The sequence below is a fragment of the Halichoeres trimaculatus genome, unplaced genomic scaffold, assembly GCF_033239565.1.
Source record: "Halichoeres trimaculatus isolate MK-OKI-2021-1 unplaced genomic scaffold, fHalTri1.1 fHalTri1_scaffold_13, whole genome shotgun sequence".
NCBI classification, from domain to species: Eukaryota; Metazoa; Chordata; class Actinopteri; order Labriformes; family Labridae; genus Halichoeres; species Halichoeres trimaculatus.
In genome coordinates this window covers 16620812-16636506 of record NW_027437191.1, presented here as the reverse complement: position 1 = coordinate 16636506, position 15695 = coordinate 16620812, and the positions used below count along the sequence as shown (strand labels likewise).

Genomic DNA, 15695 nt, shown 5'->3' with positions numbered 1-15695 from the left:
TCAAATATTTATTCTTTCATCTAAACATGTATGTAATAATAGCAGGACTGTTTCAGTACTGTTAGAGGGAATAGAGCTTAAATAGTTCATAGTTCAGTAACCAATAAATTAGAATGAATCAAGAGAAAAGACTATCCAGGATAAAAAGGAAGACAGAAAAATGTGGCTGAGTTATCGCCTCTGAATGGGTTCAGTGGTGAGCAGTGGTCAGGAGACAGTTTATCACCTGATCCTTCCTGCTGTCTGCAGGGCACTATTCTTGCTCTGTCTCAGACCAGGCGTGTGTGTGTGTGTGTGTGTGTGTGTGTGTGTGTGTGTGTGTGTGTGTGTGTGTGTGTGTGTGTGTGTGTGTGTGTGTGTGTGTGTGTGTGTGTGTGTGTGTGTGTGTGTGTGTGTGTGTGTGTGTGTGTGTGTGTGTGTTAGATTATACAAACCTTAATTTCCTTTGTTTTTTGTCCTTTAGGGTATAAAGCGTGTGGATCCAAGTCTCTACTCTGATTACACAAACAAGTAGGTTCTTTTTTGTGATTTTTTGTGGCTACAAACATAGCAAAGAGGATTACACAATAAAAGATGGCAGACTCTAATTGTACCACATTTCGTATTGTGGGTTACATCCCTCTGTTATCTGCTTCCCCTCAAGGTCTAATTCACAGAGCACAGTGCTGGGGTGATACTCGGATAAAAGCAACATCAAGTTTAAGTTTGAGTCGTGAGGTTCTCTTGTACAATCCGATTACATCCTCACAGAGTACAATCCTTTCTATGCAAAGAGAACTGAATATGAAGGGGACTCTTCTTGTATTTAGGGTTGCAAAGGGGTGCAAATTTCTGGTAGAATTCAGGAAAGTTTTCCTGAAAATTCCCGGGAAATTTGGGCTTGGAAATTTTTGCGCTTATATCCATGTTATAGATTAGATTTTAAAAAATGCATAGAACACATTTGTAGGCATATCTGCTTATAACAAACCCCATTGTTTAATATTTATGTTACCGGGTAAATGCAGTTAATATAAAATCCCATTAATTCCTGTTAATTTTTAAAAAATCCCATGAAAAATTTCTAGAATTTTGTAACCTCAATGGTACAGTGAACAAATTCAACAGTTTGCAACAAAACTTCCCAAAAGAGTGAGAGAAAAAAATAAATAAAAAATCTGATTTCTACACGAGAAAATGTTTATGTGTATGTGTTGAGTCTTAAGCAGCCCTAGACTGGTATGCCCTTGGCAGTTGCAGTAACAGTAACATCAAAGTAATAATTTATATTTTTATAGATGATCAGGATATAAATAGTTGCCATCATGACCGCAAAGTTTAAATGGAACATCACTTATACAAACCATGGGTCAGTTTGCCTAAATCCTCAGTCAACTGCAAAGTTTCCCTCAAAGTGTGCATGACTGTTCATGCAGATGTTTTTCATTGAAGTTTATTTAGATAGAAAGGAGCAATCTGCTTCAAAAGACTGCATAAAGACTTATTGTGATATGTGTAAACAACACCTGAACACAGAGACACTGCCCTTATTTGCAAAGGTTAAGAGGCTGCAGAAACTGTGTAATCCTTCTGTTAATCAGGCCTGGACTGTTGTTGTAATGTCAGAGGGACATTTCATTGTTATGGGTGTATACTGCATGTTTGCCATAGACTTTAACAGGTTGTGCCGGGCTGTATGCAGGAATCATCTGCTCTCATTCTGCCTCTTGACAGGTTTTTGCTCGCTGGTGTTTAAAAATAGTCAAAACTTTTTCTTCTTCTCACCTATGACTGACACCTGGACTATTTGCTTGGGGCATCAACACTCTCTCCCGTGTCTCACCATCTCTTGCTGTCACTTTGGGTGTCACACTGCAGGTTTTTTGGAGACCAGGCAGTCGAGCGTGTGGATCTTTGTTCCATGTTGAAAAAGAAGCAACAAGACGGGTATTACCACACTGAGACATCACTACAACTCGGTAAGTGTGTGTTGGCACACACAAACAAAGCCTTACTGTGTATGTGTGTTATGTTTGTTTTCTATCAGGGGCCACCAGAGGGCGCTTTCTGCTCACGTCTTGGTTTCAGTATCTCTAGCAGTGATGTACAAAGAGCTTGCAGCTGCATGTTTTGGGGAAAAGAATTGCTGTTACTGTTGTGCCTTTTTTGTGTGTGAGTCAGCAAATCACATTTTAGAAAATAGATGTAAAGGTTGTGCTTTCTTGTTTGTGACAGATTTTTCAGGTTCACATACCATTAAGCGCGCAGAAAGATTTTTTTTTGTTTACAAAAAGCCAAAAAAGGAAACTGAGACAAACTGAGCAGCATTTAAATACTCAAGAGACAGTTTTTAATATGGCATTGCCGCCCAGATTGGACATTAAAACGCTGCCAGTTCTTTCACAAACTGGCAGTGAGGCTGAACAGCAGCTTTTAATAGCTGCTGAATGAATGGACTGCTGATGAGCTTTGGTGGTCACAGTAATGGATTAGAAACATTCTGAATGTGTAAGTTAATTAATGACAGCATAGACAGTTTAACTTACTGATCTGAAAAACAACAGCTCAGCATGTTGAAGAGTTTGATTAAAAGATTTTAATGCTGTGACATCTGTGCTGCTGGGGCTTGACAGAGCAGTTTATCTCTCTCTGTAGACCCACATGAACTCCAGATGGCACTGTTTACCACTTTGGGACTTGGGTTTTGGCCAGACAGAAGATGTCAACATTCTCCATGTGTCTATGAAGTACTGGAGCAGTTAGATGCTGGATGTAATAGTGTGTTAGAAATGAAACCAACAGGAATGAAACGTTTTATTGCGGCTCAGTTTGTGCATCTAGTCTTTTGTGTTCACAGAGAAAAACAAATTCACATTTTCTGATGTTGAGTAGCCTCTGTTTGTTGCGTAGATTCATATCAAGTGGCAATGCAACAAATGCCAAGCTGTGTGGTTGTGGTAGACCAGGATTGCAAATGCATTTTCAGCTTTACAAGTGTCTGAATGAGCAATAAAAAGAAGGGCTTTCAGAAGCTTTTAATCAATTAAACTGTTTGCTAAGACTCAAAGAGGCATAGAGGGGAATAATCCAGATCTTAATGGTAGGATACAGTGGGAATTCTAGTGGTTGTACCGACCCAGAAACATGTATTATTAAAACCTCCTTGCTCATAATGAAGTTATTAAAAGAGCTGACTAGTGGTATAACATGGTGCCTTCAGTATTCAGGCGTACTAGTCTGCCATTCTTTTAAATGAACGTAAGGCATAAAATCAGCAATTATTTCTGCCCTTTTGAAGCTTGCTAAATCCACAGTTATACAAATCAATTTTCTGAAGCTCACAATCATTTTAACTGGCAGCTTGAAAAAATAAAGACTTTTTATGCCAGCTTTGACTGATTTCAGGCTATTACACAATAATACTGGGTCATTAATAGTAGTAAAGGATAAAGTATCTTTGTAGCTCTGGGCACTAGCTATTCAAAAGATAGGACTTCAAAGTAGGTATCTTAGAAACAATAAAACAAAATTGGCAATTTGTTTACAGCAATGTTAACTTGTCCGTCTAGCTCACAGCTTACTAAATATTGTGAAATAAATAAATTATCAAACGGCCTCCTGAGAATTAACAGGACTAGTGCTTAGCTTTAGGTGAATATAAGCAAATGCAAACATACACATATGTGACAGATAGACATGACATCCCCAAGTCCCACTGTCAAGCATTTACAGTAATTGCTGTATGTGTTTGTGTGTGTGCAGGAGTACATATGTGGCTGTTTGTTTGAGTGGAACTGGGCTGTCACAATATTTTTTGGATCACTGATCTGTCTATGAGAGACAAAGAGCTACAGTGTGTGTGTGTGTGTGTGTAGGTATGTGTGTGTGTGAATAGCATCATAGGGACGTTTGCCTTACACTCACAGCTTGTTCTTCTGTCATGTAGCTTTTCAGATGTATATGCTTAAATAAAATGTTGGTGTATTTTAAGAATAAACCTTAGTTCTAGTTTACTTGCTTGGTTTGGCCAAGCTAACTATTTTTACTTGTAATGGCCAGTAGCTTGTGGTTGCTAGTTGCAGTGCAGGCAAGTCCCTGTAGGTCATCTGGAGACCAGCTTGTAAATGACTGCTACAGTTGGTACTTGTACTCACACTAGTTTTGTGTAAAGAGGGAATTTTCTGCTTTCCCATATCTTAAAGATGGATATTCAGTAACAATGTTTTATGTTTGCACTAAACTTAAAATGACGAGGTGATCACAGAAGGGTGTCCTAACAGGTTCATCACAATTTGTAAGTGTGGGCCTCAAACACCAAGGTCTGACCATAGCTCTTTCCCTGACAGGCCTCCAGGGTTGGCCAGTCAGAGCAAAGGTGGATTGTGGAAAAGACAGAGGCTGAAATAAAGGTTCTTTGAAAACACCTGTGTGTGATTTTTTTTTTTATCACTTAACCTGGACAATGAACCTGAGAGTCACCAGCTGGATGTTAAATCTGTTCTGGTCACCAAACTAAGCACACGAGACATGTTCAGGGTTCCCCCAATTGCTTGCTAGAGGACAGATGGGATAGGCTCTGATACCAGCATGTAGACTTAAACAGAATATAAAGAGAAAGGTAATGGAATGATGGTCTTGCTTAATCTTTAAAAAAAAAAAAAAAAAATCAACTCTTTAAATTCAGAGAAAACACTCACTTGGATTAATGCAGTGTGGTGGTTGACATAAAATAAGAAAGTTGTCCCAAAGCTTTGCATGCTGGTTTTGCATGTAGCCAAGTCCATAAAAGTAATTAATGACAAAAAGATAAACTGGATTTCAAGTGTTGTATGAGATATATTGAACTCTGTCATTGGGCTAAGGTCTACAGTGCCATAGATTTTACCTCACATTTGACAGAAATCAATACAGAAAGGCAAGGTGACCCTTTACATCTCACTCTCAAAAATGTAATAGTATTTAAGCCAATCAATAGTTTATCCTAATGAATATAACACAGACAAACAACTTGAGGAGGAACTGGAAGGACCAGAAAAGCCAGGTGTTCTCTTGTAGATGTTGACTGAACAAGTCAGAATCTCAAGTTGAAATTTTGATGAATGAAAGTAAAACAATTGGTTGCATTAAGGGTGGGAGAGCATATTAATAAATCTAAAAACCTGTGGTTTAAGAGGTTTACATTTGCATATTGCTGTCATATAAAGCTGCACTCTTGGCAGCACTCAAGAATGAGTTAGGTGAAATTGTTCTCTCTACAGGAAAGCAATTATTCAGCAAACACTCAAGTCTTTATTAGTCAGTGAAATGTATTTCAACCCAGTGATTCAGCAGTTTTAGCTCACTGTCTATAACAAGAACCTTTGAAACAGCTTCCTGTGCTTTAGCATATAGCCATTACATTGTTATAGCCAAATTACTCAAATATGATTCAATAAAATAATATTATGAATTTGGTATTGCTATTCTATCCTTTTGTGTGGAAGGATTGGTAGATTTAAAAGAGATAGTGTAATACACCAGCTGAATGAATCATCAGAGTTTGATATCTGTGTAAATGACACCAGAAAAGTTCAATATCCTTGTTCTACAGTTTCCTGACAGCTTTATCATCCTCTAACATCCCTGCTCCTCATAGTTCAGTGCACTTTTTCTGGTGTTGCACAGTGGTCAGTGTCTGATTATTTGTATGTTAATCCCATAATCCACTGTACAAGATAATCCACAGCAAAGCCTACAATACACATCCCATCAGGGTGTGTTTGTGTGTGTGTGGGAAAAGACCAGGATGCCAGAGTTTATAGCCGGCGACAGAAAGTAAAAAGACAAAACAGATTTTGTAAGATTCGTAAGACCTCTCAATTAATTACTAATCCTAAAAATTTCAATAACTCTGGATTTGGCAACAGGCTGACATCACCCATTGGGTTTGTAGATTGCAGATTACACTTTTGAAGCCTTATCTAGCCGCCAACCTTTTTTTTTTTCCTTTTTTTTTTAAATCAAACATGATGGTAGACATGTATGGCAACACTTTAGTAGCTTGAAGACTGCATATAATTATGAACTCTGAAAGACAGCATTGATATGCAACTACATTTCATAATCATTTTGATGGGCTTCATTTCTTGTGAGCACATAAAAGATGGAAATTTTTGACGTATCAATGGTATCATAGCTAAAAAGCATTTGATTTTACTGCTGCTCCGAGCCTGTCAAATGCAAAGATAGAGTCATATCACAATCAGGAGCTTAAAGTGGATGGACAGTTGACCTTAGCTGTTAGAGATCAGTGTGAAAGTATCTTGAGGGCTAAAATAAAAGCCTCTATTGTTTGTTGTGTTGGTGGAAATTTTGAGGGATCATTTAATATCTCCAAGACAGTCTTTTAGTGAGTGAAGATCATATCCTTTGTTATAGTTAAAAAACTTAGAGATAAAATTACATGTAACTTGTCTAAAGTTGTAAGAAATGTTATGTTCGGGAAAACGTGGATTAAGAAGACAATGGGCCCTTGTATGGAGCCTTGTGGGACACCACAAAATAGATAGGCTGGGTAAAACCATTAATGTCAACTGAGAAACTAAAGGGAAAAAAAACATTCATTTTGCAATAAGTTGACATTTACAGACAAACTGAACTGAGTTAATTGAATGTAATTATCATTAAAATGTTAGTCCATTTTATTTATTAGGAAGTTGTCTCATTAGGGGACTATGTCTTACAATGGTAGTCAATCCACTTTTTTTTTTATCAGCTAGTGGCTTACTTAGTCCATCTGATATTTGACAGCTATGGTACAGTTTATGAGCTTCTTTCCTTCATCAGCTGCCTGTGTTGAATTTATGCTGTTATTACATTGCTTTGACATGTTTTCACTAAGACAATCTCATGTTCCTTTAATGATTGTTACCTCATAGTCTATTTGCTAAGTTGTGGTTTTGATTGAGGATACAACTTCTGGCGTGTGTTTTTCCCTTTCCCTCTTTTGTTTGGGTAGATGGTTTTAAGTTTATACCACAGAACAAAAACAGTGAAGCCTTCTTTAATCTTTTTTTCCATCCACTCCTGTTGAGTGTGATGTCAATGTAAGCACAAGGATAAAGTTGATGGATGAGTTGAGTGTATCTGTGATGGAAAATAGGTCCATGCTGTAATGAAAAACCCATTTATCACTCCTCATGGCACTTAAGAGGAAACTTGTTTAGGGGAAAAAGTGAGTAACATTTAAACTCCTCTAGGTTAGCCCCACAATATGTCTTCCAAGAAAAGCCAGTGTCTAGCAAGTAGGTTGTAAAAATGTGAGAAAAAAGTATCATTTTAAAAATGTGGTGTTCATACTTTGGTCAAAGCGACATTTCCAGTTGATTTGAAAGGCTGAGATATTACTCAACTAGTACTTTGATAGTTATGTATCCTGTCATGATCTATTGATATTCACAGGGCATCACACTCTCTCAGCCTAAAATTCAGAAGACCAGCTACACATTCACCAATACCTTAATATAAACAGCCACAGACAGACAAACAGCCATCACACAGCATGCACACCCTGACAGATGTGTCTCTGCTCAGCTCCCTGACCTTTTGATATTTTGTTCTCCCCTCTGTAAAGACTGTGCAGCTTTGCTTTCTCCCTTTGAAACAAGTATTTGGCACTGCTAATTTTTCCAATAGCAGCATTTAGCTAATTTGCATGTAAGTGGGCTAATTACTTTCTGTAGAAGTCTCAAATCAGGAACCCACAGCATTGGAACATCAATACTGAGTACTTAAAACTTCATTAAGGCCTTCAATGTATAATGAAGTGTAGAGACACTCACACTCTGGTTAGTCTTGGTGTTGATGGTTTTATTTGTTTTAGAGTAGGTTCAAACAAGGACCCAGAAAAAGAGCTCAGAAGGTGGACAGGATATTGATCTTTCAGACTCTCTGTTGATTGTGAACTATGGTAATGGAAGTTACGGAGAACAAAACCCTGTACATCTACACTGTTGTCACAGAAGGATATGCACAATCTTAGTTAAAAACAATTGTTAACTTTAGCCACAACAAGGTAGTTAATTTGTTTTGTTTAATTTTCAATAAATCTGCTATCAGGAATAACATTTCAGGAGATACAGCTAATTATTTCATCAAACCTAACTGCTCGCTTGCTCTCCTTTACTTTATGTACACACTTTTTATTGCAGATAGCATTTTCTCATCTGTCACTGTCATATGTGGAGAAATGCTTCCAACAAACACTGCCCACCAAAAGTAACTGTCAGCCTCCATCTCCTCTCTGACTGAGAAAGTGTCTGGATGCTCCATTAAATGCATTTCAATGATAAGAGCTCTCACGAGTTCCTCCAGCTGGCTCCATGCAGGAAACCTTGCTTTTTCTCTGCTATCATTCTGTTAGAGTGGGGGTATTCTGATTTGTAATATTTGAAAAATGGAGATAAAGTGACAAAACTCAGTGTCCATATTATTGTTCTAGCAGCTTGGTTCAATACTCTGCTGTTGCTTTTTTTTAATATTAGTGTATCAAGAGCTGCAAATCTTGTGCATTTACAGCCAATAAGTTGATCAACTGGAGTTAGATTTAGGAAACGAAGAAAGCACAAAGAGTGAAAAGTTGGAGAGGAGACTGTCCAAGGAGGGTGGATCAAGGAATGAAGGAGATTTAACAGGAATGATAAATGAGCAGAGAAAGACAATGAGAAATAGAGGAGAGGAGAACAGGCCTCCAGAAGCAGCAGAATTAAGCAGATAACAAGGATGAGGGGAGGAGATAGGCCCGCCAGACAGAGGAGGAAATCGAGAGCCAGAGCAGAGACGACATTTAACAGACGAGCAGATTCTAGTTTGATATAAGAAGGGGGAGGGACGCAAAGGCCAACACAGGTCAGGCAGCGACAGAGACAGGCAGCATAGTGCAAAGAGCATGGGGAGGAAAAGTGGAGTACTGCGACAGATGGAGGAAGATTGTATGAGGTTTCAAAAAGGGAAAAGTGTCCCTCAGGTCATCTCTGTCACATGTAATAAGAATCAACTGGAGCCCATTGCATGTTATTCTCCAAATGTCCCTGACTCTCTGTCTGGCTGCCTCTTTACATTTTGATCTAGTGTTGGTCATTCAGAGGACTTATGGAGATGAGCTGAGAAACGCTTTTTAACAGAAATAAATTATCCAGATGTTGTTTTGTTTCTGAATATTTGGTACTGAAATCTTGGAAAGCAGCCTGCTGTGTTTGGAAACTTGATCTAGGAACATGTTTTTTTTAATCTATCTTCAAGTCTTATGTTTTATAGTTGCCAAAAGATACATGCAAGCTTCCATAAGCTTTTGAGGTACAGAATAATATTTTCTTAATGCAAGTAAACACATGGGTTTTCAGCTATTCAGAGGCAGAGCTGTGGACATCACAGAAAAGTCCTGCAACCATAAACTACGTATTGATTGGGAGCAGCTTTAACAGCCACAGCAGTCTCAGAGGGCAAATAAAAACCTCTCAGAGCTGTTGGATTTAACATCTACTTTAACAGTTTATCTATGCTCTGTCATAGGACTGATGGAGCCTGAATGCATAAGAAAAACACAGCTCTATATCAAGTCACTAAAAAGATTCAGCAAACCATTGAAAGGTATAACATTCCCTGTAGTCAATCAGTCTAACAGGTGAATCCATCAAACCTTTTGCTGTTCTTGTCTTGTTAGTTCAATTTTATGCAAAAGAGTGAGTTGACAATTAACCTGACAGTATCACCTGTTACTGACCTCCCCAAAAACATCAATAGGAAGACCATACTGCTTCCACGTTGTTGGCTGGCTGAGCCTGCTGGGTTGAGCTCAGATCTCCTCTGAAATGTGTGATGCGTATAAATAATCTCTTTCTTTGTAACAGGGATTAACTGTCCTAGATTTTTTTTTCTGTGGACAATCCCTCCAAATGGCAGGCTTCTGCACCCAGAAAAGGGAAGTCGTTTAAATGGAAAAATTACACCTCTTTGACTAACAGTTGTCAGCTGTTCAGCACTGAATGTTTGAACCAGGTAAATAAGACGGAAAGTAATAGCAGGACAATTATGAGCTGTTTTGTTAGAGGTTTCCCACAGCTTTTAGCTTCATGTGGTTCCTCATACTGATCTTGACATATAGGAATATATAAGAAGCAGGTGATAACAGCAGTACATAAATGTCAGCAGCGCCATAAAGTAGGACTTTTCTACGCCTGTTATCCACGCTGAAGCGATACCATGACTGTAAAACGGTCTCATATAAATGCTAAAATGGCAGGCATGTCACACATGCTTAACACCATACACAACAACACAGGTGCTTGCTTTTGTTTGTTGTGTAGGTGTTTAATGTCACAGTTAATTATCATAATAATAAACACCATACAACAAGAGCAGACTGCAGTCTCTCTTATCTGCAGCATGCAGTTGTTTTTCCCTGTCTGCTTTTGTTTGTATGTATGTGAGTGTGTGTGTCTGTGTGTGTGTAACCTGTCTTATGACCGAGTGCTGAGGCACCATGAGTCGACCTTCAGCTTAACAAAGTCAACACTGTTGCTGTCTTCTTTGTTTATCTGCCTCTCTCTTTCCACTCTTCATCTTGAGGCCTTTTTTGAAATTGCACTGTGTTTGAAAAATGTGCAAATTACAGCATGAAAATTATGTTTCTACAGTGTTGATTAGTCTCTGAGCCGTGTTGTTGTGGAACCTGCAGGAAAAGACAAAATGTTCACAGATGTCTAGTTTATGAAAGTGCTACACGGGTGTGATTCATGCATGGGTTTGAAGAATAGCAATCATTTGTTGCTGTCATTGAAACAGGCAAATCAATATGATTATGTCTGTTTGCCTGCAGGATTGACATGTTCATATGCACATATGGGACCTGTGTAACTGACGCTAATTGCAATTCGTCCTGGTTGATGACACTTCAGCCCTACAAATAGCAGTCATCACAGCTGCATGTCCAGTGTATGAGTGTGTTTGTGTGGTTTTTGTCAAGAGGCAGCTGTTGGCTGAATGCTGACGTTGGAGACAACGCTCCTCTGTCTGCTAACACAGCTGAGCTCAGTGCATAATGCAGCACAATGCATGTGCTGTGCCTGTGAGTGTTTTTTTGCTCTTCACACTCAGCATCCTGCTTACCCTTGGTTTATAATCCTTCATTAACCATGTAGAGGAACACTGTGTGTTTAGCCAGGCCTCCTCATCAGGGTTGTGCTCATGAAGCTGCAAAAAAAACCTCCCTGCAGCAGGTGGACATTTGTTGATTTACCCAATAGCCTGAGCTGAAGGGGCTGAAGAGAGGGCTTGAATCAACACCCCCTGGTGGAAAAGCTCTCTTCACCTTTCAGCCTGCTTCATTATAGTTTTACAGCACCAGAAAGCAAAGAACAGTAATTCTTTCACTTCAAGGTTTTAAAGCTTCATTCTAATTTGAGTAGGATGTGTTTTTTTCCCACAGTTATTTCTCACATTCATTCAGTTTCAGCATTGATATTTTAGACCATCAAGTCTTGCAAAAGAAAAACAGGGATCGGGTATGGTGAACATATTGTGGTGTAATTATAGTAGTGTATCACATTGTATAATATTGTGATGTATCATAATATCATGTATAGGGATGGGTACCGAATTAGCTACTTTTATAGGTACCGACCGAATTCTGTCAAAAGTACCGGGTACCGATTCATGTAAAACCAAAAGGTACCATGTGTAGGTACCTAAATGCATCCTTGTGACTTTGAGGGAGTGGAAGAGTAGATTTTCCATGCTGGACATGAACACAGCATTGCAAGTTTATGTATTGAAGAACAAATGTGTCAAATAAAAAAATGTTCCAGTAGTAGTACTGGTACCGATTGCCAGGTACCGTATCGTTTCAAATGTGAAAGGTACCCACCCCTAATCATGTATCAGTATCATGTTGTTACCATGTCCCATGCCCTTACCATGTCCTATTATATAATTTCAGTAAAGACCTCTCGCAGCAAAATACTTATCTGCTTGCAATTAGTTACCTCAATGGAGGTTATGTTTATGGGAGAGTTTGTCCATTTGTCTGTTTGTCTGTGAACAACATATCTCAAAGAACAACAAATAGATTTTGATGAAATTTTCAGGAAATGTTCCAAATGGGATAAGGAAGAAGTGATTAAATTTTGGAGGTGATCTGGATCACCGTCTGGATCCAGGATTTTTTTAAAGGATCCTTCATTATTGTGAGATAAGGTCGTTTTTACCATATGTGTATATAACTCAACAATAAATGGTCCGATTGCTTTGCAGAAGAATACGAGACAAGGTCACCATAATTTCTGACAGACGTTCAAGTATGATCCAGATCCTGGCAATATTCTGGATACTAAGATCCAGAATATGAAATATGTACTGGGTCATTATCATAATTTTCAACACTATCAAGTAACAAATTATCATACAAACCTGCAACTAACACCAAATTGTAGCAGACAGTCTGTTTAAAGGGAGTATAACATTAAAGTAGGACTAAAGTGTTGTGTGACAATCACAGTATGCTTGGAGGAGGTTTGCGTTCTCTGAGTGCTTTTCTAGTTATATTTGTCAGTTGGGCTCTGTTCTTGGGGAGCTCTCTGCCCTGCACAACCATGCATGCACTACCAAAGCCTGAGGTGGGGGGAGCACACCTCCCTGTCTAAACAGGCAAGGCAGGGAGAGCAGCAGCAGCAAAGGTCCCTCAGGGAACAGAACAGAACTGAACAGAACAGACATCAGTGATGCATGACACTTGTAAAATCAGACACAGCATAAAAGAAGGAGCTGGAAGAGACGGCAGGCTGGAGCTGCTTAAAACAGAAAGCCCATTTTGCTTTTTGATAATTGGATTTGTAGATGTTATCAGCTAACATGAAAAAGTTGATAGTGGTGCCTTTTGTATGAGTTTTAATTATTTTCACATAATATGATAGTATCACCCACCAAATCTATCAGAAATGTTGTCAATGCTGTGTCCAATTCTTTTTTAATTATATACTTAATCCACTTATTTGTCAGTTAAATAGAGCCAGGGACTCAAGCAAATACACAAACACACATGGACAGACGGTAATGACGAGAACAGCCAGCCTGATTACATGAGGAAAGAGCTGACATGTTGCTGTGCTGCCTGGGTGCCACAGCGTCATACAAAATTTAAATAATCCTCATACATACAACACTGGTGATGCATACAGATAAGCCTGTAGGGTTTCAACATTACTGTGTGTTTTTTCCTTGCCAAAAAGTTCAATTGTAGACCATGCAGTTAAAATGTAGCCAGATGCTTTCGATCCTGAGAAATTGTGACCAGCGTGCTATTGGAAAATGATGCTTGATTGCTGTAAGTTGCTGTGACCATTCTTGCGCGAAAGGGATGAACAGTGGCCTTCAGTTATCGAGCTGCAGCTTCTTCAAATGCCCAGATGTGAAAAGGAAAATTCCACAAGAGAAATGTTGCTAGGGCTGTGTTTTTTATGAGCACATTGCCAACAGTGTTGTTATTTCTACAGTAAAACTTAGTTTTATTAATTAAAACATGTCCATGAATTTAGTTTTTTTTTGTAGGATACTTTTGATTCACTGGATTTATTCTTCACCCTGTGAAATATTTCTACAACAGTATTTTTAACCACTGAAAACTCAATTTCTTTCGTGCCCTGGAACCTCTCAGAGTCTGATGGTTTGTTTTGACTCTTCAGCAATCATCAGAATTCCCTTTTTACAAATGGTAGAAAAATAAATGTAAGGTAAAACCAAAAATGCTCGGCTTCCTGACAAAAAGGAGTTGTCAATCAGGGCTAATAACTCACGTTACTGATTACCAAGAGTGCTGATTGTGTGAGGTTTTGGCCAATGGCAGTGCTGACATAAGCAAAAACATCTGTTTGTAGACATAATCACATTGAAATACCTCAGCTTATTTCTCCTGTAGAGGAATGAAGAGATAATGATGGATTGAGGCGTGATAAATATGCAGAATTATCACAGTGTAAAGCTGCTATAAAACACTGAATAATTCAGAATAATTCACAGTAAAACACTCACCAGAAAAGTGAATGAGGCAAAAAAGGAATTCCATGAATCAGTCCCATAGGATTAATGTAGCTAATGTTGACTGATCATACAATTTAAAGATCACTGCTTTTGATTAAATTGTTTACATCACATGACCAAAGATCACGCGCTTACTCGGTACAGTTTGACTTGCAGGCACGCCCAGGATGTGCACACTACATGTGACATTGTGCTGCAGCGATGACCATTGTTGATTAAATTTCCTTTGAAAACTCCCACACATAGGAGTTGAAGTCAGAGGAAAACTGCTTTGATCATAAACAGAGAGTACAATCGTCGCCTTATCACAAATGTCCACAGTTTGAGTCGTCATGGTGCAGTTAGGAAAATAATTCCTGAAGTTCTGAGGAATCTCTCCCTTGTGTTCTCGTTCCCTTGGAACAGGAACTGGCATGAAGTCAAAACTAGGCCTGACTTTAGAATCAGTTTTGCAACTCAATAAATGGTTCAGAATCAGCCTCAGTTTGCATTTTGTTTGCTTGGCTGCACACATCATAATATGAGTTCTGCATCTGTGTCGCCATGCAGTACTCCACTGAAATGCTTGGGGGCAGTATGATTTCTATGCTAGTAAGATCCCAGTTTCCATTCTTGTTAATTTATTTTAGGCTTAAGCCTATAGACTGTATATGGAGTGGACAGCGTGGCTCCGCCATTTATCATTGTACGGTTTTGAAGCCAAAATACCGCGGTCACAGGCGCAGCCATTGTAGCAGTTTGGAGCCAGATTCTGCGCAGTAGAGACGATGAGGGATTCTGGGTGAATCTGAGTGGAGCTGGGTGACAAAAATTATATATATTTTTTTTTCTTTGGAAAGTCTAATCACTTCCTGACTCTACCTCCCGATATATTTTACAATCCCCGAAAAAAATACATGGGAAAGGCAGCTGTCAATCATCGTTAAACATTACCTAAAGCCTTGTTTCTAACCTCGTATGACTAATGAAAACAAAACTTTTCAAAAAAAAGATGACTTGGATACAAGACAGCCAAATGATATCTTCAAATCTCCACAACAATCGGACATGAGAAACATTTCTACGAGGTGTGATAGTTTTTAAAAGTTTGACCACGGCCCATCTGGAATGGCTGGAAAGACAGATTTTTTTACCTAAACTGCAGCCAGCCACCAGGGGGAGCAGTTTCTTGTGGAGACCTCACTTTAAGCCAAGCAAGGTGACGTCCATTTTTTTTACAGTCTTTGCTTAAGCCCAGTTTTCATCAAGCAGTCCGGTTTGGATCGATAAAGCTTGATCATGTTTGCGTTTCCACAGCCATCCGTGCCCCTCTTGATAGGCAGCTTGTAAGCCTGATGCTGATAGCCGCGACGGCTACGTAATGATGCCATAGCAGCACAACACATTGTACCCCTTTTAATAAATCCAAAAACAATGAAAGAGACCCGATGGCTCCCAGGGGACCAATCACAGGACTGCCCTGTCTCATTTCTACTTATAGTTACATTTTAGAGGAGGTGCACAGCAGGGTGTGTAGGCAAATTGCCCAAAGGTTTAGGACAATCGTCCCATGAGGTCCCACCTTGAGTGGGTGGCCCAGGCTTAAAACCAGCCTGCAGCATCTCTCTTGCATGTCACAACCAACTCTTGCCCTCTTTCCAACTCTC

At 39.1% G+C, this 15695-nt stretch overlaps 1 protein-coding gene across 6 annotated transcripts in view; it reads left to right on the top strand.

The window, feature by feature from the left end:
• The window catches only part of akap7 (A-kinase anchoring protein 7), a 55132-nt gene that overhangs the window by 12099 nt on the left and 27338 nt on the right, over nt 1–15695 (top strand). For all 6 annotated transcript variants that reach the window (XM_074685351.1, XM_074685349.1, XM_074685347.1 and 3 more), the window contains 2 exons: nt 464–510; nt 1858–1958. In XM_074685351.1, coding sequence (XP_074541452.1) covers nt 464–510; nt 1858–1958 — 148 coding nt within the window. The remainder of the gene's footprint in view (nt 1–463; nt 511–1857; nt 1959–15695) is intronic.